The sequence below is a fragment of the Crotalus tigris genome, unplaced genomic scaffold (assembly GCF_016545835.1).
Source record: "Crotalus tigris isolate CLP2741 ecotype Arizona unplaced genomic scaffold, ASM1654583v1 scf7180000019191.447624, whole genome shotgun sequence".
NCBI classification, from domain to species: Eukaryota; Metazoa; Chordata; class Lepidosauria; order Squamata; family Viperidae; genus Crotalus; species Crotalus tigris.
The window spans coordinates 24,923-48,719 of NW_024097426.1; the positions used below are offsets into that span (position 1 = coordinate 24,923).

At 38.9% G+C, this 23,797-nt stretch overlaps 1 protein-coding gene across 2 annotated transcripts in view; it reads right to left on the reverse strand.

Moving 5' to 3' along the window:
- Positions 1 to 2,867: 2,867 nt before the first annotated feature.
- Positions 2,868 to 23,797, reverse strand: part of LOC120315991 (myoD family inhibitor domain-containing protein-like) — a 64,802-nt gene continuing 43,872 nt past the window's right edge. Inside the window, exons 3-4 of one of the 2 annotated variants that reach the window (XM_039361068.1) lie at positions 3,886 to 4,017; positions 2,868 to 3,453 (exon numbers count right to left, since the gene is read on the reverse strand). In XM_039361068.1, the coding sequence (XP_039217002.1) occupies positions 3,449 to 3,453; positions 3,886 to 4,017 (137 nt within the window). In that variant the 3' untranslated portion in view covers positions 2,868 to 3,448. Of the gene's footprint in view, positions 4,018 to 23,797 lie in introns of both variants that reach the window. The other variant, XR_005558835.1, reaches the window with a different exon arrangement.

The window sequence follows — 23,797 nt, forward strand, 5'->3', positions numbered from 1 at the left end:
AAAGCAAACTAGCATATTTGTAATCATCATATGAGAAAAGATGATCATGTGAAGCAACCTTAAATGATTACCTCTCAGAAGACAATTCACTAATTCTTGCAAATGGGGACTCTGCAAAAATAGCCACTTCAATTTCTCTAGTACCATAGAGAATTTAATTTTTTAAAATGTCATGCTTTATCTTAAAAGGCATTCATTTTAGTCATATCCCGTTTAAATTTCTCCTCTTACTGAACAGTAGACTTATAGTAAAATGTCCATCATAAGCTTTTCTTCTTCCCTTATGGATGAAAATATGCCTTTTCAAAAAGAAAAAGGTAGATGTTTAGTGAAGAAGAGGATAAATTTGAAGCTGAAGTGATGGATGGCAGTGACCTTTCTATCTGTAAAACATCAGCATATAATAGGCTATTTAATCTTGAGATTATTATTAATTATTCATGACAGTCTGAATCTATGGGAGATGCTTCTTGTTTTGTTAAATATCACAAAGCAGAAGTCCTGTTTGAGCAACAGGAAGATTAAATCTGAATAAATGTACAAGATACTACAATCTTCAATGTCTACTGCAATTTCAACTTAGAGTTGGAAGGAAGACTTAGATCACTTCCCAAATTAATTATTGTTATAACATGAGTATAATCATAAAGGTACTGAAACATGGTAATAAAAGCAAATGAGGAGAGAAAGTACTATGTGATATTCCTTTCTGGGGAACAATGTCTTAAACTGTTTTCTTTAAAACTAACATAACATCTTTTATACCTTTCTTAAAGTTACAGATCAAACAGAATTGTTTGATATTTGCAATATTTTTTGTTACAACAAGCATAATATGAGCAGGGAATATCTAATTTGCTTTAGCAGTAAACTTAACATTTTGGAAGTAAATATGTGTTTTTGGAATGAACCCTGCAACACCTTGTTTCAAGGCTTCTTACTAGATAAGATTATTTACGGAATTCTAATTTCATACTTAAAATGGTGAAGTTCATATTCACTTTATCGTTGCAAATAAGTAAATATAAATTGATGACAACCAGTTCAAAGGTGTTGTTGGATTATCTGCTATAAATATTGTTAGCTCTTTGGGACTACATAGATTTTCTTCATGAACAGTATTTTTTAAGAGTATGCTTATAATTACATTCAAATTTTGTTTTACAATTTTAATTTTCTAAATGGAACAGTATTTTAAATGAAAGAGTAACAAATTCCTGATTGTAACTAAGTATTTTAATAATATTAATAAAAATTAAACTTTACGGCAATCTACATGAGTATAAATTAAAAGCGAGAAATACCTTACAGGAAGAAGGAATTGATCTGGAACGGTGGGCGTATCTTCAAATCCAATCCAAATTTAATAAAGACAAAAAGGAACGGGGCATAAAGCAAGACTCTTCAGAATTAGATAAAATCTTATTTAGTAGGGAAGACAAGACTATAAGTTAACTATATTGATATTTATTAGAGTAAGATATGATTGAGGAACAGGTGAAAGAAACGATGATAATTTGGTGTAAATATTTTGGGCACAATGATTTGGATAATTGGCAAAGTTTATGGGAAAAAAAATCTAAAAATTACTCTAGCAACCTCCTATAAGGAAAACCTCTATAAGATGTTTTATAGGTGGCACCTCCCTCCCATAAGATTAGCATGAATGAACAAGGGGAAATCCTCGATATGCTGGAAGTGTGGAGAGACCGTTGGGAATTACTATCACATGTGGTAGCAATGCCCAAAGGCATAAAAATTTTGGAACTTATTAAAGAAATGGCTGGAAGAAATTTTGCTAATAGATATAAAGGCCAAACCGGAATTTTTTTTATTGGGAATTATAGAAAGAAAATATAAGAAAGATATGAAGCTCGAATTGCAAATTATAGGCAGAACCTCCAATTTCAATCTAATCAGAAATGTTTCTACCATCCATCAATGGAGAAACTGCAATGAATCCGTCAGTACCTGACAAGGAAGAAACAGTGCAGTTCTGGAAGCAGATATGGGGTAACCCAAAGAAATACAACAAGGATGCAAATAAAACAGAAGTTGAAATGAAAGAACTAGTAATAACAACAAAAATGGTAGAAAAAAGAGCAAGGAAGATCAAAAATTGGTCAGCACCAGGTGAAGATGAACTGCATGGGTTTTGGTTGAAACATCTAACTCAGTGGTTCTCAACCTGTGGGTCGGGACCCCATTTGGGGTTGAACAACCATTTCACGGGGGTCGCCAAATAATGCAGTCCGCCATTTTTTCCCCTTTTCCTTAGCTGTGCTACTCCCTTTTATTCTATTGGCTTTTGAAAGCCAATAGAATAGACTTTCTTGAATAGAGTCTAATTCTATTGGCTTTCAAAAGCCAATAGGAATTGTCCAGGCTGTCTCTGCCCTGCTGAGCCCACCAAAAGTCCCATTCTGCAAACAATGCTGCAAGTTGTCTGCAACGAAGGCGAGCTATCTGGAAGTTTCCACCCCTCCCTGCTGAGCAACTACTAAAAATGTAAGTAAAAGAGGACTAGGGGTGGGAGGTGGAGCCTGGCGGGCGCAGGGAGGGTTGCTGGTGTGCATGGGGCCCAGCGGGTGCCTTACCTCCCTTGGGCTGGGCCAGCTGATGGCCCAGCTTGTGGTTGCCCTGCACCGTCGCTGCCCCTTGCCAGCTACGCCTCGGCCGGCGCAGGGGGTGGCACCACGTATGCTCGGCGCTCCCAGGCAGGGAAAGTCGACTTATGACCGGTTGAGTAGTCCTCGACTTACGACCAGTTGAGTAATCCTTGACTTACAACCGGTTGGGGGTTGCGGCATTAAAAAGGTTGAGAACCACTGTGTTAACAGATCAAAAATCTGCAGCACAGTAATTTTTCTTTAATGCTGTTTTCACCACTTTTTTCATGTACTGTTTTTGGCAAAACAGTATTGCCAAAAACTATTATCTTCTCCAAAGATGGTTTTGTTTTGTTTTTGGGACTTTCTGGTATAGCTACACTTCTGAGATTTCTTCATAATTTCCAATTCACATATTAAGCAAGACCATCTTTGCTTGACCTTTTCAAGAGCACTATTTACTTGATAGTATTGACTTGCATCCATGATGGAATCATATATAAAATAATATGATACATGAAATAATGTGAGAAATGTTTACATTATTCTATAAACTTAACTAACACGAATTATAATACATATCTTGTTTAATATATTTTGTGAATTTTTATTTGTTTCTGCATTTCACAAGGAGAAAAACTTTATCTTGATGAAATACTTCTGCACTTGTTACTCATAAGAAATAAAAAGATTGCTCCGTAAATTAATGAATCCCTAATAAGACCCTTCTCTTATATAAGAGATGTCATATTAGTTCAGGCAGATTCTCGGAAGAAATAAGTCCATGCATATACTGGCCAGCCACTCACGCAGCCCCGTGGCCCATAGGTTGGAGACCTCTAAACTAAACACAAACAAACAAATTCTGTTGCAGTTTAACAAAATACGTCATCTTGGAAAATAACCAGAACTATATAACATATATTGCTATAATTATAAAAACAGCAATTCAAATATTGTATGGATTTACCACCCTAAATTACAATGTGACTTGTTTGGTTAGGGTAGAACATTATGTGAATCTAGCCATTATACTTTATAAATGATTTATAATTCAATACAACATATGAACCTAACTAAAATCATCCATATAACTTATCTGTGTTACAGTTTCTCCTCTTTAATACAGAAAATTTACAGAAATAATTCTTGGGAAGAAATGTGATATACTTGGTAACATATTGTAATACATTAAACTTCAAGTTTACATTAAACTCCCTCCTTCCCACTCAAAAAAAGGAACTTTTTTTTGCTTTGCTGTTTTGCAAATACTTACTTCTGATAATATTACCATCACTGCAATTTCCCCAAATGGGCTGGTCTTGTGTATCTGCTTGTATGTTTTGATTACTTGAATATTCTGGCACTCTTATCTCTCCTACAGCTGTTTTGTTTTCATTCTTGTTTTCTAAGAACCACAAAATATTAAGGTATAGTTAACATTTTCTTTTTCTATTTTCAAATTTACTTCAAGAATTTCCAACAGGATCAACAATTTAAAAAAAAAAATTGATGGTTTAAAGTGAGATTTTAACATATTTGCAATCACCATTTGTGTTTCAAAAGTCTAAGAAATTCCAATGTACATCTTATAATCCATGTGACCCAAAAGATACAGACTTTGGACCCAAAAGACAAAAGACCCACATTGTGTATATTAAATGGCAATATAAATCAGAGTCCATACATCCTTAGTATTAGTCCTTCACATCAAATTTCAGATTTTAGCCTAAGAAAAAAAATGGATCCAGACAAACATTTACTGTGATAAATAAGTTTCAACAATTACTTTACAGATAGACCTTTAGGAATTTGTAACTGATACACTCTAGAAAGAATAGTTGTTCACCAAAATTCAATCTACTACAGTTGTTCAGAAACTCAACAGATCTATAGTCTATCCACAATAACTTCCTACACACAAACTTTTCCCCATATGAAATGCAAAAGAAATTAGAAATGTTATAAATGAGTTGATATACCATTTTTGACCATGGAAAGACAGGCATCAATTTATATCAATAGAAGATCAATAGAAGATTCTAAGCTTGTGAGAAAAAAGCATTCTAAATGAGTAAGTGGAAACAACTTAGCATCATATTCCATTAGAAAAAGAAGTCTGCATTAAAAGACAAACTATTTAATAGTATATTCCAGCAGAGAAGGGAAGATTCATTCACAGGAAAAAAGTTGTATATGCAGTCTATAAAAGAAGAATGGATGTCAGAACCCATTTCTTTGGGGGGGGGGCTTTTTCTTTTCCTTTCTTTCTCTTTTCCTTTCTATGGGTTCTGCAAACTCCTGGTGGGAGGGGGGAGGCTTTTGGGAGATTGTGTGTGTGTTGGCCTTTCGCTTAGTTGCTATAATGTATCTTCTCCGCTTCCTCTATCTACTTGTTCTTTGAACTATTCTCCCCTTGATGCCAACCTGGGGTGAGAAAGGAATGTGCCTCCTGCCATCTGGCTTATTTCTCGCTGCAGAAGGGAAGGTGTGAAGACCCAACAACGTTTTCACAATCTTGGAACGGAGTCTTATCAGCCTCACTCCCACAGTGGACTTAACACCTGGGGATTGGGTCGTTTGAACTGACCGGATGAACTGTTGGGGTGGGATTTGCTTTTTGCTCCTTTAACCTATTGATTTGAGCAGAAAACCCTCAGATCCTGCCTTCTATGCCTGCTGTCAACTTCTCCTAATAAAAGTTCCTTCTGGGATGAATCTGTTCCAAGCGTTCTGCTTTCTTGGGAAGAGGTTTTGAAGCAAGTCCTCACATTAGGATCTGCAGTAATTGGTCAACCCGGAAGGAAGATCCTTACCGCAAGGACCACTCAAACCATGTCTGATTTAGGTACGGAGAAGCCGCCATGGGGGAGAAAGTTTCCCTCCAGGCTGGCCCAAGCAGATGCAGCTCACATTCCTCCAGCTCCTCTGATAAAGCCGTGGTTGCCAAGCACCGAGATAAACCGAGGTGGTCTATGGGCATTGAGAAGGAGGAGGACTGGGAGCAGAAGGCCCAGAAGGTGACCCTCAAACGCAGCAGTCACAACCGGGATGGAAAGTGGAGATGGAGAGATCACTCCATCTAGCGAAGACGAGGAAGAAAGACCAGCCCACTCCAGCCGGTTCCTAGAGCAAGCCATCAACATGCTGAGAGTTGCTTTTCATTCCCTCAAGGAAGAGAGAGCTGATCCGTGTCGTGGACAGAGAACCCAGGCACAACTGAGGATGCAGGTGCCGTTGGAATCGAGGCAGCAACCCCGGGTCCTTTTACCAGAACTTCGGAGACTGCGGCCACTCTTGCACGAGCCACACCAGCTGACGGAGCTGGTCACTGACACAAAATAAGGAGGGGTCACCAGGCCAGTCGGAAGTTCCCACGATTGCGGGTAAAGTACATTACAAGAATTAGTGGAAAACTTTTGATCTGGTTTTTTTATTTAGATTTTTTAATCCGGCCTTTATTATTTTGATAATTAGCTCAAAGTGGCAAACGTACCTAATATACTTTCCTTATATTTTCCCCACAACAACCCTGTGAAGTGAGAGACTGGCCCAAAGTCACCCAGCCAATTTTCATGCCTCCAGTAAGACTAGAACTCACAGTCTCCTGATTTCTAACCTGGTTCATTAATCACTAGACCTGTCCCTCTTCTGTACCTCATTAGCCTGCTAAGACAAGGTGCACTAAAGGGAGTGAATGAGAGTGTGAATGGGAATTGATTATTGAAACTGTTTAAATAAAACAGTTTATTTTATTACTCATGTTTTGTGTCTATGGTCTCATGGCTACTGTTGCATATGAACCTAAAGATTTCAACTTTGATCCCTAAATGCAACTACCCCCTACATCTCAAAGTTAAAAGAGCATTCAAGGTAGACAGCAGTAATTTTTGCCATAGAAACATTGTATTCTGCAAGTTTGTCCTTTCCTATTTCCTAGCCATTCTTTGCAAAGTTTAGCATGCTCCTTATGTATACACTTCAGAATTTAACTTGGTAACAGAGAAATTCAAGGAGCTGAAATTCACAATTAAGGAGAGAGCCCAGATTAAAGAAAACTATTCTATACTTGAGGGCAATTCACACTAAAAATACTGAGGCACTGATCCTGATACAGGCAACACCAAGACACCCTGAGACATCAAAGTACTCTAGTAAGAATGCTCATTTTTGTCTGGGTTAAGTTCATAGTCAATACATCAGCCAAAACTCAGCTATTATATTCTTTGTCACTTGGTGTTACTTTTGATAAACTGGAATCATAAAACCATAGAAGTGATAGAGGTCACTTAGATCATTAAGTCCAAAACTAAGTGCAGGAAACCAAATTAAACTATCTGACAGATGGATATCTAGCTCTTACTTGAACACATCTAATGAAAAGGAACCATCCTATCTCTCAGTAATAGTTTCAACTCTCAAACTATTCATACTGTCAGAAATGTGGTCTTTTTTCTAATATTCAGTTAGAATCTAATATTTTCTAGTATTCAATCTGCTTTACCTTAAGACTCATTATTCAATGGCACATACTATGAAACAAGCAGAGAGAACAAATCTTTCAGTTTTTTTTATAACCTCAGGATCTGAAAAATATCCACCTTAAGTTGCATATTCTCAAGACTAAACCTATCTATGTCCATTAATTTTGCTTCAAAAAAAATTAAATTCTAGTTTCTTTACTGCCTTTCTTTAAACTTGCCCCCATTTTACTGACTATTCCTTGAATTGTGGTACTCAGAACATGACTTCAGGCTGGTCTTACTAAGGCTTATCCAAATATCCTGATCTTTCTTTCTTTCTTTCTCTTTCTTTCTTTCTTTCTTTCTTTCTTTCTTTCTTTCTCTTTCTTTCTTTTTCTTTCTTTCCTTTTTTTGAGTATTTTGTCTTCATAACATAGTCTCCATCTTGTTGTGCCTAAGGCAGTGATAGCGAACCTTTTAGAGACCGAGTGCCCAAAAACTGCCCGTCCCCACTCCACCCTGCCCAATGGGCCACCCACCACCTCCGCGGCCCGCCACAGATCACCCAGGCAGCCCAGCAGCATGGCGGCCACGCTCTCCGCCCGTGCCCCGCAACATCATCTTGTCCCCACTGCCCGGCAACCATGTCCTTGGCTGCACTGCTTCGTGTGGGCCGTGCCCAGGGGCGACTCTCCTCTGGGGGGGCTGCTGTGAAGAGGGGGCTGTGGGAGGAGACGGGGCTGGATAGACGGTGTGTGTGCCCAAAGAGAGGGCTCCGAGTGCCACCTCTGGCACCAGTGCCATAGGTTCACCACCACTGGCCTAATTAATCAGTGGAACAACCTGCCTCCAGAAGCAGTAAATGCTCCAACACTGGAAGTTTTTAAGAAGAGACTGGACAGCCATTTGTCCGAAATGGTGTAGGGTTTCCTGCCTGAGCAGGGGGTTGGACTAGATGACCTCCAAGGTCCCTTCCAACTTTACTATTATTATTAAGAACAAAATACATAGATACTTTCAAAACCACTTTATAAGAAATGCACTTCTTCTAGAATGGGAAAAAATAAAAGCGAAAATCTATATTAAAATAGCTGGATGGCTTTCAACAATGGAAGCATTTGCTTACCCAAACCTAACTACGAGAATGTGGTGATCTGTAAAGATATTTTAGACAATGAAGGAACAAGATTTATAAGAACAAGGTATTGATCTATCACGAAAGCCACACTTGCAAATTCAAACGTGATATGAAAAAGATGCTAAAACAACGGGATTTTATAAAGAACAGAGAGAATTTGACCAGATACTGCTAAAAACAGATGAAAAATTGATTAAGAAATTCTATAAATATTTGTTAAACTTAAAGATGGAAGAGTAACAAGTAAAAGAAGCAATGATAACACGGGCAATAATATAGAACTAGAAAACTGGCAAAGATTATGGGAAAGAAATGCTAAATTAATGAAAGCGATGGCTTACAAAGAAAACTTATACAAAATGTTTTACAGATGGCATCTTACACCGGTGAGATTAGTGAAAATGTTCAAAAATACATCAAATAACTGTTGGAAATGTAAACAAAAACCAGGTACTTATTATCATATCTGGTGGACATGCCCTAAAGCTAAAAGATTTTGGTCAGAAATACACATCTGCAGAAATGGACAGATTGACATTAAAGATAAAAGAGAAAGAAATCAAGAAGAACAGTGTTGGAAATTAGTTTAGTACTATTACAGTCCCTACAGTCTGTATCCATTGTGTTGAAAAAAAAGATGAGGTGACAGCTAGGGTCCTGGTAGGTTAAAGGGAAATATTCTAGAAGAAGATTTTTACAACCAAATAGCTGTCCTCAGCTCTTTTTCCAGCAAAAATATTCACAGGTCCTTTATCTTTTACAGTTGGGACAAGAGCAGAGGAAAGTATTGTGACAGTGGTCTGGTTGGAAAAAAGTTTATGGTGTCTTTTGATATATAGTAATAGTAGTAAAGTTGGAAGGGACCTTGGAGGTCATCTAGTCCAACCCCCTGCTCAGGCAGGAAACCCTACACCATTTTGGACAAATGGCTGTCCAGTCTCTTCTTAAAAACTTCCAGTGTTGGTGCATTTACTGCTTCTGGAGGCAGGCTGTTCCACTGATTAATTGTTCTCACTGTCAGGAGGTTTCTCCTTAGTTCTAGGTTGCTTCTCTCCTTGATTAGTTTCCACCCATTGCTTCTTGTCCTGCCTTCAGGTGCTTTGGAAAATAGCTTGATTCCCTCTTCTTTATGGCAGCCCCTGAGATATTGGAATACTGCTATCATGTCCCCCCTTGTCCTTCTCTTCGTTAAACTAGACATACCCAATTCTAGCAACGTTCCTTATATGTTTTAGCCTCCAGTCCCCTAATCATCTTTGTTGCTCTTCTCTGTACTCTTTCTAGAGTCTCAACATCTTTTTTACATCGTGGTGACCAAAACTGGATGCAGTATTCCAAGTGTGGCCTTACCAAGGCATTGAAGAGTGGTATTAATACTTCACGTGATCTTGATTTTATCCCTCTGTTAATGCAGCCTAGCACTGTGTTGGCCTTTTTGGCAGCTGCAGCACACTGCTGGCTCATATTTAGGTATATCTTCCCATACCACAGAAAGGCATGTCATCCAAGTTGTAGGTCATGCCCCTCTAGGTATAATAGTGTTTTGTCTCTAAGCGTTATCCACTCTTTTACCCATGTTAATATAGTTGCTTGGTAGTATAGCGTCCAATCCGGCAGTCCAAGTCCTCCACTTTCTTTCGCTTCTTGTAACATTTTCAGTCTAATTCTAGCTTTTTTTCCTTGCCAAATAAATTTCTGTATTGTTGTATTTAGTTCATCAAAAAAAGTTTTTCCCAGTCTTATAGGTATCATTTGAAATAAAAAGAGTATTTTTGGTAAGATATTCATTTTCACTGTTGCTATTCTTCCCAGCATTGAGAGTTGTAAATTTTTCCATTTTTCCAAATCCAATTTTATTTGTTTTAACAATCTTATAGTTGTCTTCTTTTATTGTTGCAACATCTTGCTGTTAAATAAATTCCCAAATATTTAACTTTTTTGACTATTTGAAGGGGTTTTTTTTTTTGCTAGTTGGATTTTTTGTTCTTCTGTTAGGTTTTTAGTTAGCACTTTAGTCTTTTCTCTATTTTCAACCCTGCCACTTCTCCAAATTCTTCTATTTTCTCCATAAACTGAACTCTTGTTTCAAGTGGTTCTTCCAATATAAAAACCAAGTCATCTACAAATGCCTGTTGTTTGTATTTTTCATCTTTTATTTCCAGTCCTTTAATTTCTATATCTTACCGGATGTTTCTATTCAATACTTCAAGTGGAGAAAGTAGACATCCTGTCTTGTGCCTTTTTAATGTCAAAGTTTTCTGTAAAATCTCCATTTACAATTACTTTGGCTGTTTGTTTATGGTAAATTGTTTTAATTACGTTTATAAAGTTTTCTCCAAAATCCATTTCCTTTAGTTGCTGGAACATAAATTGCCAATTTACGTTGTCAAACACTTTCTGTGCAGCTAGAAATATTAAAGCCATCTGTTTCCCTGGATGAATTTCATAGTACTCTAAAACATCTAGGATCATTCTTGTGTTATTTTTTATCTGTCTTTTAGGTAGAAAGCCATTTTAGTCTGTATGTATAAATTCGGTCAGAAATTTCTTTAATCTTTCTGCTATTATTGAGGCGAAAATTTTATAATCTACATTTAATAATGATATTGGTCTGTAATTTTTTATTTGTATCAAATCAGAATCTTCTTTGGACATTAAAGTGATGTTAGGTTCAGTTCATGTATTTGGAATTTTAGCCTCCAAAAGTATTTCATTACACAGTTCTTTCAATATTGGGCTTAGTATATTTTGTAATGATTTATACAGCTCTGCAGGTAATCCATCTGGGCCCGGGTCTTGTCATTTTTTTGCCTTTTTATGGCCTCTGTAATCTCTCCACCATTGATATTTTTCCATTTAATATGTTTTGAATATTGTCTGGAATTTTTAATAAGTCTGCTTTTTTAGGTACTGCTGTATTTTTTCCTTTGAAATTTCCTCTGTATTGTAAAGTATCTCATAAAAGTCTTTAATAATATTTTTAATTGTGTCATTTTGAAACTGTAATTCACATTTTGAGTCTTGCAACTTTTTTATCAGTTTTTTCTTTTTCTTTTTTCAGTCTATATGCTAATCATCTCCTCAGCAAAAAAAGTTCTGTTTAACCCTTTTAACCTGTTGAGCCATTATTTCTGCCACTACTAGGTTTAGTTTATGTTTTATTATCTCCATTTGCTTTTTTAGTATTTTCTTTTGTGGGTCTATTTGTAGTTCTAATTCTAATTTTCTAAATTCTTCCTTCAACTTTAACTGTTGTTGTTTTTTTTCTTTATTCTTTTTAGCAATATAGGTTATAGCCAACTCTCTGAAATAGGCTTTGGCTGTGTCCCACACATTTTGAAGCAACGTCTCTTCTTTCTTATGTATTTTAAAAAAGAAGTCCATTTCCTTCGTCGCTAGTTGTATAAATTCTTTTTCTTTCAACATAGATTTGTTCAAGGACCATCTTAATTTTGTCTTGGCTCCTCTCCAAGTCATCTTTATTGGATTGTGACCTGCCCAGATATTAGTTTCTATCTCTATTTCTTGTATCATTGTGCTAAGTTCCGAGGATATCCATATCATATCAGTTCTAGACCATGATTTATGTCTATTTGAATAAAATGTATATTGCAGTTTGTTTGGATTTTTTTCTCTCCACATGTCTTGAATACAGAATTCTTCTGCCATTTTTAAAAATGCTTTAGGTAATATATTTCTTCATTTCTTTTCTTGTTCGGTGCTTTTATAAATCCAAAGTTCCATTTATTATTGCATTAAAATCTCCCATTATACAAAAATTCTGATAGTCCAATTCTAAAAAAAAAGTATATAGTTTTTGGTAAAATTGTTCTTGTTTATCATTTGGTGCATACATTGCTACCATCAGTATCTGTTTGGTCCATCATTATTTCCACCATTAATATTCTTCCTTCTTCATCCATATAAATTTGTTTAGGGTTCATTGTTTCTTTAATATATAGGGCTATTCCTCTTTTCTTTTGTTGTGCTAATGCAAAATGGAGTTTACCAATTTTCAGTTTTTCTAGTAATTTATAATGTCTCTTAATATATGTTTCTTGGAGGCAAATTATCTCTATTTTTAAATAGTTACGTAAATATTTTTTCCCTTTTTCAGGAGGACTTCAGTCTGTTTGTATTCATTGACAGGATCCCACTTTCCTTTTCCATCTCTTTCAATTATATCTAGGTCTTAATCTTCTAGTCCAACGGTTCTCAACCTGTGGGTCGCGACCCCATTTGGGGTCAAACGACCATTTCACGGGGGTCACCAAACAAGGCTGTCCGCCAATTTTTTCCCCTTTTCTTTAGCTGTGCTACTCCCTCTTATTCTATAGGAATTGTCCAGATTGTCTCTGCCGTGCTGAGCCCACGAAAAGCCCCAATCTGCAAACGGTACTGCAAGTTGTCTGCAGCGAAGGCGAGCTGTCTGGAAGCCTCCACTCCTCCCTGCTGAGCAACTACTAAAAATGTAAGTAAAAAAGGGCCGGGGGTGGGAGGTGGGAGGCCGGCGAGTGCAGGGAGGGTTGCTGGCACACGTGGGGCCTGGTGGGTGCCTTACCTGCCTTGGGCTGGGCCACCCAGGAGTGCCTGGGCCTGCCTGCCGCCGCCGCAAATGGGCGGCGCCGCTTGCCGTGGCCACCCAGGAGTGCCTGGGCCTGCCTGCCGCCGCGGCGAATGGGCAGTGGCCAAGGTAAAGCTAGCGGGGCAGCGGCAGGCGCAGGGAAGGTTGCTGGTGCGCGTGGGGCCCGGCGGATTCCTTACCTGCCTTGGGCTGGGCCAGCTGGTGGCACAGCCGGTGGTCAGCCTGCGCCGTCACTGCCACTTGCCGTGGCCGCCCAGGAGCGCCTGGGCCTGCCTGCCACTGCCCCGAATGGGTGGTGGTCAAGGTAAGGCTAGCGGGGCAGCGGCGGGCACAGGGAAGGTTGCTGGAGCATGTGCGACCCAGCGGGTGCCTTACCTGCCTTTATGCAGCCATGCTGGTTTCTTATGAGAGATGTTATTTTTCTTCTTTGTTAGAAATTGATATTCTCTTCTGGGTTCTCTTATTCTCTTAGGGATTTGTTTGAGAACTACAATTTCTTTTTCTTTGTATTTCAAAGGTTCATCTCTTACTCTTCTCAAAATCTCATCTCTTATGGATCTTTTAAGAAATCTAATGTTCACTTCTCTAGGAACTTTATTTCTTCTAGAATAATTTGAATTGACTTGATAGATCTGATCCAATTCTCCTTCCATTTCCTATTTCTCAATTTCTAATGTGTCTGCAATAATTTCATTATTAGGTCTAGGAGGTCCTCTTCCTTGTCTTTCATTACATTTTGAAATATTAACAAGTAAGAAGCTTTTTCCATTTCCATGACAGCTATCAAGTCTTCTAATTCTCCATTTATTGGCATCAATTTCTGGTTTTAATTTTTTTAACTTTTCTAATTTCTGGTCAACCTCAGATGATTTATTTACTATTTTTTGAATTCTTTGTTGATTTATTGTGACCATCTGTTTAAAATTTTTGACCTGAGAATTCATGTTATTAATGTTTTTATTCATTTTATCAAAATCACTTTTCATCTCCTCGTGATTTTTCGTTGTAACTGCCATATGAGTAGTAATTGCCTCTTGGATTGCTTGTAGCGTCACTTGTGTCTCCTTCTGGAAGTTGTTAGCCTTTTCTTGTTGGAATATTGTAGCAATTGATCTCTGATAAACTGGACTTGCAGAAGCAGAGAAGGGAGTAGAAGTTACTTTTTTTCCAGCTTTAGATAGCTTTGAGATGCTCATCTTTGTCTTTTAATCATAATTTGTAATCCACCAAGTAAGTCAGAATTTGTAATCCAATAGGCTCCTAACAAAGAAGAGAGATTAACAGTAATAATAAGAAAGAAAGAAAAAGAAAAAAAGTGAAAAAAGGAAAAAGTATGTTGTCAAAATTGTAATCCAAAGTGTTCTGCTAGTAGAGGTTTCTTGTTTCTTGTCTCAAAACAGCTTGTAAAAATTCCAGGTCAAGCTGTATTTGTAATCCAGAGAAGTCAGATGACTTCAAAACAACTTTTATTTTTAATTATAATCAACCCTGTAAAGAAAGGCAATCCAAAAATATTCTTCTCTTTTCCAGCCACAATCTCCAGTACTATAGATTCCAAGGACATTAAAAAGTTTAAACTGTAAGTTGTGTCTGGGAGTCTAGCCAAGTTCTGAGGCTCCAGTGATAACAGCTTGATAAGGTTAAAGATACAAGGCTAAATGTAGTTCTTAGTTTTGCCACTAGATGTCATTAGATGTCCATTCCAGCCAAACTTTAAAAAGTTTACGAAGTTATAATCCAATGGTTTCCAAACAAGAAATAGAAAAAAATATATATAAATGTAAAAGCTTCCCAAAATATCCTTCTTCAGTCCCTCATTTATCTTCACAATATTATTATAAGTCACTTTTAATTTCCCCAGAAGCTTAAACTGCCGCTTATTGTTCAGGAGGGAGGAGTAAAAGAAAAATCCTCCTCTCCCTATAGCTTGGGGATTTCTTGCTTTTGGGAGCTTTTTCCAGAACCGGTATTTTCACTTGTAGAGAGGTAAGGAAAGTAGTCTCACCCAGATCAGTTGTTTTCTTTCCGCTTGTTTGTATGCGTTGTCTCCGACAATTAGCAGCTTCTGGCTGGCAGCATGGGTATGATCAGCCTTTCTTCTCACCAATCCCAAGGGCTTCTTTGGATCAAGCGGGACAGCTACTGATGGCCTGCAATCTACAAAGTTTTCCCCTTTGGCTAGTTGCCTCTACGGGGCAGCTTTCGGTCCTTTTGGACCGCCGAGCAAGTAGAAATTGGGCATGGGGAATGGAGCCTTGTTCCCCTACTCCCGTGTTGCTATGATGTTCCATATGTGTATTCTTGACCAGAATCTTTTGGCTTTGGGGCATGTCTACCAAAGATGGTAATAAGGGCCTGGTTTTGTCTACATTTCCAACAGTTGCTAGATACGTTTTTAAACATTTTTGCTAACCTCACCGGTGTTAATGGCATCTATAAAACACTTTTTATAGATTTTGTTTGTATGCCACTGCTTTTGTTATTTTAGAATTTCTTTCCCAAAGACTTTGCCAATTTTCTAGTTCTATGTTATGTCCAAAAATCTTTGCCCATGTTATCATTGTTTCTTTAACTTGTTCCTCTTCCATTATTAACCTTAACATATATTTATAAAGTTTCTTAATCAATTTTTCATCTGATGTCAGTAATATCTTGTCAAATTCTGTCTGTTCTTTATAAAATCCAGATGTTTTAACATCTTTTTCATAACTTGTTTGAATTTGCAAATATGGTCACCATGGTAGGTCAATACCCTGTTCTTCCAATTCTTGTCTCTGTTTTAATTTCCCTTCATTATTCAAAATGTCTTTATAAGTCACAATTTTTCCATAGTTAGTTAGGTTTGGGTGAATAAACTCTTCCATTATTGAGAGCCATCCAGGTATTTTCATGTAAATTTTCGCTTGTACTTTTTCCCATTTTAAAAAAAGTGCATTTCTTATATAATGATATTGAAAGTATCTGTGTATTTTATACACATAGGAAGGCATGCCACCCAAGTTGTAGATCATGTCCCTCTAGGTATAGTAGTCTTCTATCTCTAAGGATTATCCATTCTTTTAGCCATGTTAATACAGCTGCTTAATAATATAAAGTCCAGTCCGGCAGTCCAAAACCTCCATTTTCTTTCGCTTCTTGAAGCATTTTCAATCTAATTCTAGCTTTTTTTCCTTGCCAAATGAATTTGTCTTCTAACGTGTTGGCAATTCTCCCCAACTTGGTGTTGTCTGCAAATATGACTAGTTCTCCTTCTATCCCCTCAACTAGATCATTTATGAAGATGTCAAAGAGCACTGGGCCCAAGAAAGAATCTTGAGGTACCCTACTACATGCTTCTCTACATGTAGATGTAGCTCTATTGAGGCTATGCACTGAACACGTTTGGTCAGCCAATTGCAATTCCATTTTGGGGTGAAACTATCAATCACACACTGTTCTATCTTTCCAATAAGTATGCTATAGTCTTCTTTGTCAAAACCTTACTGAAGTCCAAATATAATATAGCCACAGCATTTCCCTGATCCACTAATTTAGTCACTTTATCAAAGAAGGCAATAAGATTTGTCTGGCATGTTCAATTTTTAATAAACTCATGATGGCTTCTAGTGATTATCCTATTCATTTCTAGGTGCTCACAAATCTGCTGTTTGATTATCTTTTCCAGGATTTTCACAGGTATTGATGTCAAGTTGATTAGTCTGTGGTTTCCTGGATCCACTTTTTCCCCTTCTTGAATATTGGAATTGCATCAGTTCTTTTCCAGTTCTCTGGCTGTCCCCTCGCTCTAGGAACTCTGAAAGTTTTCATTCAATGGTTCCGAGATTACATCTGCCAGCTCCTTCAGTACCTTGGAATGTAAACTATCTGATCCTGGCAACCTGAACTCCTCTGAAGTGGATAGGTTTGATTTTACCAATTTCTTGCCTAGTTTGATCTACATTCCTATTCTGTCTCTCACAGTGGGTAGGTTCAGCTATATTTTCCTTTTGCATGAAGACAGATGCAAAGAAGGAATTAATCAATTCCGCTTTTCTTGCTGCATATCACTGCCAGCTCTGCCTCACTTGGCTGGGCCTCATAGGTATCCTGCCATAAAAAGAAGAAGGGGGGAGAAAAGATGAAAGGGGGAAAGATGAAAGAAATTTTTGAAAGGTGACTAAATAAGCATACTTGGAATTAAGTGACTTTTAAAAAAGTATGAATATTTGGGTGGGTTCAATAACTGACTTCTAATTAGAAAGTTCCAATTTCTATGTTTACAGTATATATTGCACTATATACCTATTTATATGACTGTTACTCTCTTGCTTAAACATTTTAGCTAGAATCAGTGTGACAGACTCACACATTTAGTTAACTGAAAGCTGCCTGATGCTTCTCAGGTATTCAACATGGCACAGTTAAGATATTGATTATAAGTAAGACTGTAGGTATGTCTAGCCAATGAAGAGAAGAATTAGGGATGACATGATAACTGTCTTCCAGTATTTGAGGAACTACCACAGAGAAGAGGGGGGTGACTTATTCTCCAAAGCATCTGGGGGCAGGACAAGAAGCAATGGGTGGAAGCTTGTTAAAGAGAGATCCAACATGGAACTAAGGAGAAATTTCTTGACAGTGAGAACAATTAATCAACGGAGCAGCTTGCCTCCTGGAATTGTGGGTGCACCATTGCTGGAGGCTTTCAAGAAAAGACTTGACAAGCATTGGATGGATTAAGGTCTCCTGCTTTGGATAGGAGGTTGGACTAGAAGACCTCCACAGCCTCTTCCATCCTTATGATTCTATGATTTAAAATGAAGCAGATTAAGTTTATTAACAATGTAAGTCTTCTGATTCATAAGAGTATTTGAATGAAGGCAAATAGTACCATATAATCAGGATTCGCAGAAGGTAGTACTAAAAACCCAAAACAGCAGCAGTTAATTAATCTGACTAATCTCAGCAATTTTCTTGAGAAATATGGGAAGTCTTATTAACCTAACATTAAAACTGGTTGCCAGTACAGTATAATAGAGAATAGTATAATAGAGAAAATAAGAGTAATAAGAAACTTAAGGGGCTTCCGGTTCTGCGCAGATAGCACGACAGCCAAGGGATCGTAAAGATCCACGCCCTACGGCTGATTTCTCTCTGTTTTGGGACCCTAGATGGGCCCAAAGCCACCCCGGAGAGATGGCAAGGAAGGAAGGAAGCCTCACTGATCCTGGGGAGATGCTGGTCGATTTGGATGTCTGGGGAAAGCTCTCCAAAAACTAACAGAAGAAAGGCTAGCGTCATTTGTGACTCTAGTCCAAACTACATGCAACCAAAGCCAAAAAGCACTAAATTAAGCAATATCAAGTATAAGCACCAATTCACTGCAAGAAACAAACTAACTAATGTACAATGGGATGCAAAATCAACAAAGAAGAAAAACAAACAAACAGTGCACTACAAAAATGGAAGGTTAGACTAGAAAATAAGATCAGCAAGGTAAGATCACATGCAAGCAAGCTAGAACAGATGAAGGAAAAGAAGCTGAAGAATGAGAAAACCAAAGAATACCTAATCAAGAAATACCACTTAGAAACAAGGAAGATCAAGGAAGCACTGGAAATAATAAAGCAACAAATAACAGCTATAGCCAGGAAAATCAGTAGATATGAAGCTCGAATTGCAAATTATAGGCAGAACCTCCAATTTCAATCTAATCAGAAATGTTTCTACCATCCATCAATGGAGAAACTGCAATGAATCCGTCAGTACCTGACAAGGAAGAAACAGTGCAGTTCTGGAAGCAGATATGGGGTAACCCAAAGAAATACAACAAGGATGCAAATAAAACAGAAGTTGAAATGAAAGAACTAGTAATAACAACAAAAATGGTAGAAAAAAGAGCAAGGAAGATCAAAAATTGGTCAGCATCAGGTGAAGATGAACTGCATGGGTTTTGGTTGAAACATCTAACTCAGTGGTTCTCAACCTGTGGGTCGGGACCCCATTTGGGGTCGAACAACCATTTCACGGGGGTCGCCAAACAATGCAGTCCGCCATTTTTTTCCCCTTTTCCTTAGCTGTGCTACTCCCTTTTATTCTATTGGCTTTTGAAAGCCAATAGAATAGACTCTCTTAAATAGAGTCTAATTCTATTGGCTTTCAAAAGCCAATAGAAATTGTCCAGGCCGTCTCTGCCCTGCTGAGCCCGCCAAAAGTCCCATTCTGCAAACGGTGCTGCACCAGTTGAGTAGTCCTCGACTTATGACCGGTTGAGTAGTCCTCGACTTACGACCGGTTGGGGGGTCATGGCATTAAAAAGGTTGAGAACCACTGATCTAACTGTTATATACCCACTCATTGCCAAGCAGTTCAACAATATACTACAAGGAGCAGAAATTGAAAAGTGGCTAACAATTGGAAAAACCTACCTAATAATGAAAAATCCAGCAAAAGGGGCAACACCAGGCAACTACAGGCCAATTACCTGCTTACCAACAACTTTCAAATTGCTAACGGGTGTTATTCTGGACCGTATAGGTCCATGTAACCCTAACTAGAGAGCATGTATCAGGATGTTAGAATATCTGGCAGTTATTGGGTTAAATGCTACGTATGTTGATGGGTTGGTGGGAGGAGTATCAAAGGTCGTTGAGGACTTTCTGGACACAAGCCAGATGGGATCCTTTGTTCACCAGCCGCATGGTTCCTAGCCACACGGTTAGGAGATCCTTGCCAACATGTGACGCACAGGAAGAGAAGAGGGGAAAATCCAATATCAATTTACCTGTGGAATAAACCAATATTGCAAACATGTACTTCTGGATGCATCTCCACGTGACTGTAAGTCATTGTCTAGAATTCCCAGAATAAAGCAATATTTCCGCTTATTCTTCTGAGATATCTATCTGTTTGGATTGTATAGAAAGCAGCCTGTTCAGTTTGGAACAGAATACTAAATGGATAAAGATTAATTCTCCTCTGACCTCCTGCAACAGTTTGAAGGCAGAAAAGTAAATTTATAGCCTTCCTCTACGTCAGTCCTTAAGGAAGTAAAGATTCTCTTGATGCCTTTAAAAGCCTGCAAAGCAAAGTCAGTGTGTTTGTCTAGCGGCCAAGTGTTTCAAGGTGTGATTCAGATGCATTGTTTTGCTAATTTGCTGTTAAGGCTACAAAGTTTATCTGTATAATGAGAAGCCTCTGCTGGCAAAGATTCATTACCAGTCAAATTCTGCTTGATAGCCAACGCTTCAAAGTAAAGTAAAGTTATAAAGTGTTTTTAAATTGCCTTTGGATCTGTTTACAAGGAAATATTGTGATGTTCACATCACAAAGTAGAAAAAGAGAAATCTACACTATTGTTTCTTGCATGTAAAGCCTGATTCTAACACCAAAGAGAACAGCAAGAGGCCCCTGAGAGCTATAAAAGGGCAATTAACTCTCCGCTGAATGCTGTTTTATTAATCCAGTTGCCCTAGCAACAAGTCACTAAGGAAAGCAATTAACCTCTTCTCCCAGCCACAGCTTGGAATTTCAGCCAAAGTTATGGGACAAGGCATCTGGTTACAGAGGCAGAACCAACCCCAGTAGCATTGCAGTGAATCTGTTAGTTAAAGTGCAAGCTACTTAAAGTTATCCCAAGCTACCAACACCCCCTAGAGGGCACAGAGTGAACTTACCAAAAGCACTCACTCACTCACTCAAGTTGAACACCAAGCTGTTCCAGTTTGAGGGAACTTAGGCAGAAGAAAGTGAAGCCAATTCTTTTGCTTATCATCACAGCTGATGACCCAGGGTTCCAGCCTGCAACTCAACGGTTGCCAGGTGGGAGTTTGTACCTCTACATTCTCTCAGTGGCTGCTAGCAGTAATGTGGTTGCCAGGCGGGAGTTTGTACCTCTATATTCTGTCAGTGGCCACTAGCAGTAAAATGGTAATAGGAAGAATTTGGCTGGCCTTTCTTCAGATGCCCCCTAGTGGTTAAAGGAGGCACTACACGCAAGCCTTTAACCGCACCCAGAGAAGGCCCTCTAGTGGACAAAGGGTGAACCCCGAAGCCAGAGCACCCTGGTAGCTGACCCGCAGCAAGTGACCCTTAGTGGTGAAGGGGTGAACTATACTGAAGTACCCACAAACGCAGGAGAACACACCCAGTGGCATCTCCACCCTCAGACAGCACCTCTGAAGCTGATCTACAAGTAGCGACCCCTAGTGGTCAAAGAGAGAAGTTCTTCAAATTCTCTTCAAAATAGCTTATTCTGGACCCTAACTAGAAAGCATGTATCAGGATGTTAGAATATCTGGCAGTTATTGGGTTAAATGCTACGTATGTTGATGGGTCAGCGGGAGGAGTATCAAAAGTCATTGAGAGACTTCCTGGACACAAGCCAGATGGGATCCTTTGTTCACCAGCCACATGGTACCTAGCCACACAGTTAGGAGATCCTTGCCAACATGTGACGCGCAGGAAGAGAAGAGGGGAAAATCCAATATTAATTTACCTGTGGAATAAACCAATATTGCAAACATGTACTGGATGCATCTCCACGTGACTGAAAGCCATTGTCTAGAATTCCCAGAATAAAGCTATATTTCTGTTTATTCTCCTGAGTTATTTTTCTGTTTGGATTGTTCAGAAAGCAGCTTGTTCAGTTTGGAACAGAATAGGTGTGGTAGTTGATGCAGTACAACAGCATCTAGTTGAAATCAATCTCTTTCCACCTGAGCAGAAAGGAAACCATCCCAATAGCAGAAGAACAAAAGATCAACTCCTAATAGACAAAATGATCTTGGAAAACTGCAAGAAAAGTAATACCAACCTGAATGCGGCATGGATTGACTAAAAAAGGTATTTGACTCTCTGCCCCATGACTGGATAGTCAAGTGCCTAGAAATAACAGGAGTCTGTAGAAATATCAGAAAATTTGTGCAAAGATCGATGGCACAATGGAAGACACAGTTGCAGATCAATGGTGAGAGACTGGGAGAGGTTAATATCAAGAGAGGAATATTTCAAGGAGATTCATTATCACCACCACTATTTGTTACTGCACTGTTTCCTCTGTCAACAATACTGAATAACTCAGGACCTAGCTATCAAACATCAAAAACATCTGCCAGACTATCCCACCTCCTTTACATGGATGATCTGAAGCTGTATGGAAAAACATCATCTGAAATAGAATCGTTGCTCAACACTGTCTATATATATAGCCAAGATATTCCAGTGGAGTATGGTTTGGACAAATGTGCCACACTTACTGTCAAACAAGGAAAAATAGTGAAAACTGAAGGAATCAAGATGCCCCACGAAAATAACATTAAGAGTCTGCATGAGGAAGATTACTACAAATACTTGGTTATCCTTCAAGCTGACAACATCAAGCACACTGAAGTCAAGAAAAAGATTAGAGGTGAATACATCAAGAGAGTAAAGACCATCTTAAAGTCCAAACTCAATGGAGGAAGTACCATGAAGGCAATCAATACCTGGGCAATTCCAGTCATTAGATACACAACTGGAATAATGGACTAGACTCAAGCAGAACTAAAAGCAATGGATAGGAAGACCAGAAAAATAATGACAATGAATCATGCCCTTCATCCACGCAGTGACATTGACAGACTCTATCTACCAAGGCAAATAGGTGGGCGTGGAATGCTACAAGTACATCAGATGGTTGAAGAAGAAAAAATGGCTTTGGAAGAATATCTGAAGGACAATGATGAAGATGCACTGAAATTAGTATATCAGGAAGGCTTACTGACTACTGGAGAGACCAAACTGGCCTACAAGAAAGACCAAATGAACAACAGAATAGAGGCGTGGGAAGGCAAAGCACTACATGGCCAGTACATTAAAAAAATAGCTGGAAAAGCAGATATAACAAGACCTGGCAATGGCTAAGAACAGGAAAATTGAAGAAAAAGACTGAAGAACTAATTTTGGCTGCACAAGACCAAGCCTTAAGGACAAATGCATACAAAGTCAAAATTGAGAATACAGCAACAGACAGTAAGTACCGCCTATGCAAAGAAGCTGAAGAAACAGTGGACCATCTGGTAAGCTGCTGCAAGAAGATCACACAGACTGACTACAAGCAGCGGCATGACAAAGTAGCAACAAAGGTGCATTGGAAGATCTGCAAGAAATATCATTTGCCTGTAAGCAAGAAGGGGTGTTGTCTTACCTGAACGCCTTTTCTCAGCACAGAGATGAGAATCCACCAATCGGTTTAGACTGTATTCCTGCCCAATCAGACCAAGTCAGCCAAAGTTGCCACGCCTGTCCTGGACCATAGAGATCCCAGTCTTGACGCGAGCAAAGCCATTGACTGACAGCAAGACGTTCTGGCTCACAAAACTAAACTAACCCTAGGCCTAGATGACCTACAAGGGTGGGTGTAGATTCTCCATCTCTGTGCTGAGAAAAGGTGTTCAGGTAAGACAACGCCCCTTCTCCAGCACTGGATATGGAGAATCCACCAATGGGACATACCAAAGCCTACTGTCCCTGAGGGTGGGAAGTAGTCTGGTCTGGTGTGGCACTTTGATGAATAACTTGCTGGAGAACCCTCCTACCGAAGGAGGCCTCTGCCAAGCCAAACCTATCAATTTTATAGTGTCAAATGAAAGGAGATGGCGAAGCCCATGTGGCCGCGCTGCAGACTTCCTCAATGGAAGCTTGGGTGGCCCATGCGACAGAGGTGGCTGTACTCCATGTGGAGTGGGTTGTAACCCATCTAGGAACCAGCAATGACTCAGCTTGATATGCCCCGGCAATGCATGCCCTAATCCACCTGCCAATAGTGGAAGAGGAAACCTTCCGACCCCTGGAGGAAGGGTGGAACAATATGAAGAGGACTTCTGATTTTCAGAATCCCGATGTCCGTGAGATATAGTACCGAAGTGCCCTACGGACATCCAAACTATGCCATTGCCGGTGTAGCGTGTGCGATGGGTTAGGGCAAAAATCCGGCAGCACTATCTCTTGTGACCTATGAAATAAGGAATTGACCTTCGGGATG